At 74.2% G+C, this 314-nt stretch overlaps 1 protein-coding gene across 1 annotated transcript in view; it reads right to left on the bottom strand.

Annotated features, from left to right (window-relative positions):
- The window catches only part of EED (embryonic ectoderm development), a 23,163-nt gene extending 23,109 nt beyond the window's left edge, over window positions 1-54 (bottom strand). Inside the window, exon 1 of the mRNA XM_010002555.1 lies at window positions 5-54. Coding sequence (XP_010000857.1) covers window positions 5-54 — 50 coding nt within the window. The remainder of the gene's footprint in view (window positions 1-4) is intronic.
- Between the last annotated feature and the right edge of the window lie 260 nt (window positions 55-314).

The following is a 314-nucleotide window of genomic DNA, read 5'->3' as shown; positions in this document are numbered from 1 at the left end:
CGGCATCTCTCCCGCCGCTCCCGCCGCCGCGGGGGCTTCTCCCCGCTCGGACATCTTCCCCGCCCCCCGCGCAGCCGCCAAGCGCGGCCCGGGGGTCGCGACGCCTGCCGTAAAGCAGCGCGGCCGCCGCTTCCGGGTTGCCGCAAACGGGCGTTCCCGCCGCCTGAGGGGCCGGCGCGGGCCCCGGGCTGGGATTGACCCGGGATTGACCCGGTTCTTAACGGCACCAACGTGGAGCGGCACTTTAGATCGCTGCTGGCAGCGCGGCCGTGCCGGCTGAGGGCGTGTGTGCGGTGGAAACAGGCAGTCCCTGT

Source organism: Chaetura pelagica, unplaced genomic scaffold, assembly GCF_000747805.2.
Source record: "Chaetura pelagica isolate M959 unplaced genomic scaffold, ChaPel_1.0 scaffold388, whole genome shotgun sequence".
NCBI lineage: Eukaryota > Metazoa > Chordata > Aves > Apodiformes > Apodidae > Chaetura > Chaetura pelagica.
The sequence above is the reverse complement of the archived record's forward strand: the minus strand, read 5'-3'. Positions and strand labels throughout refer to the sequence as shown.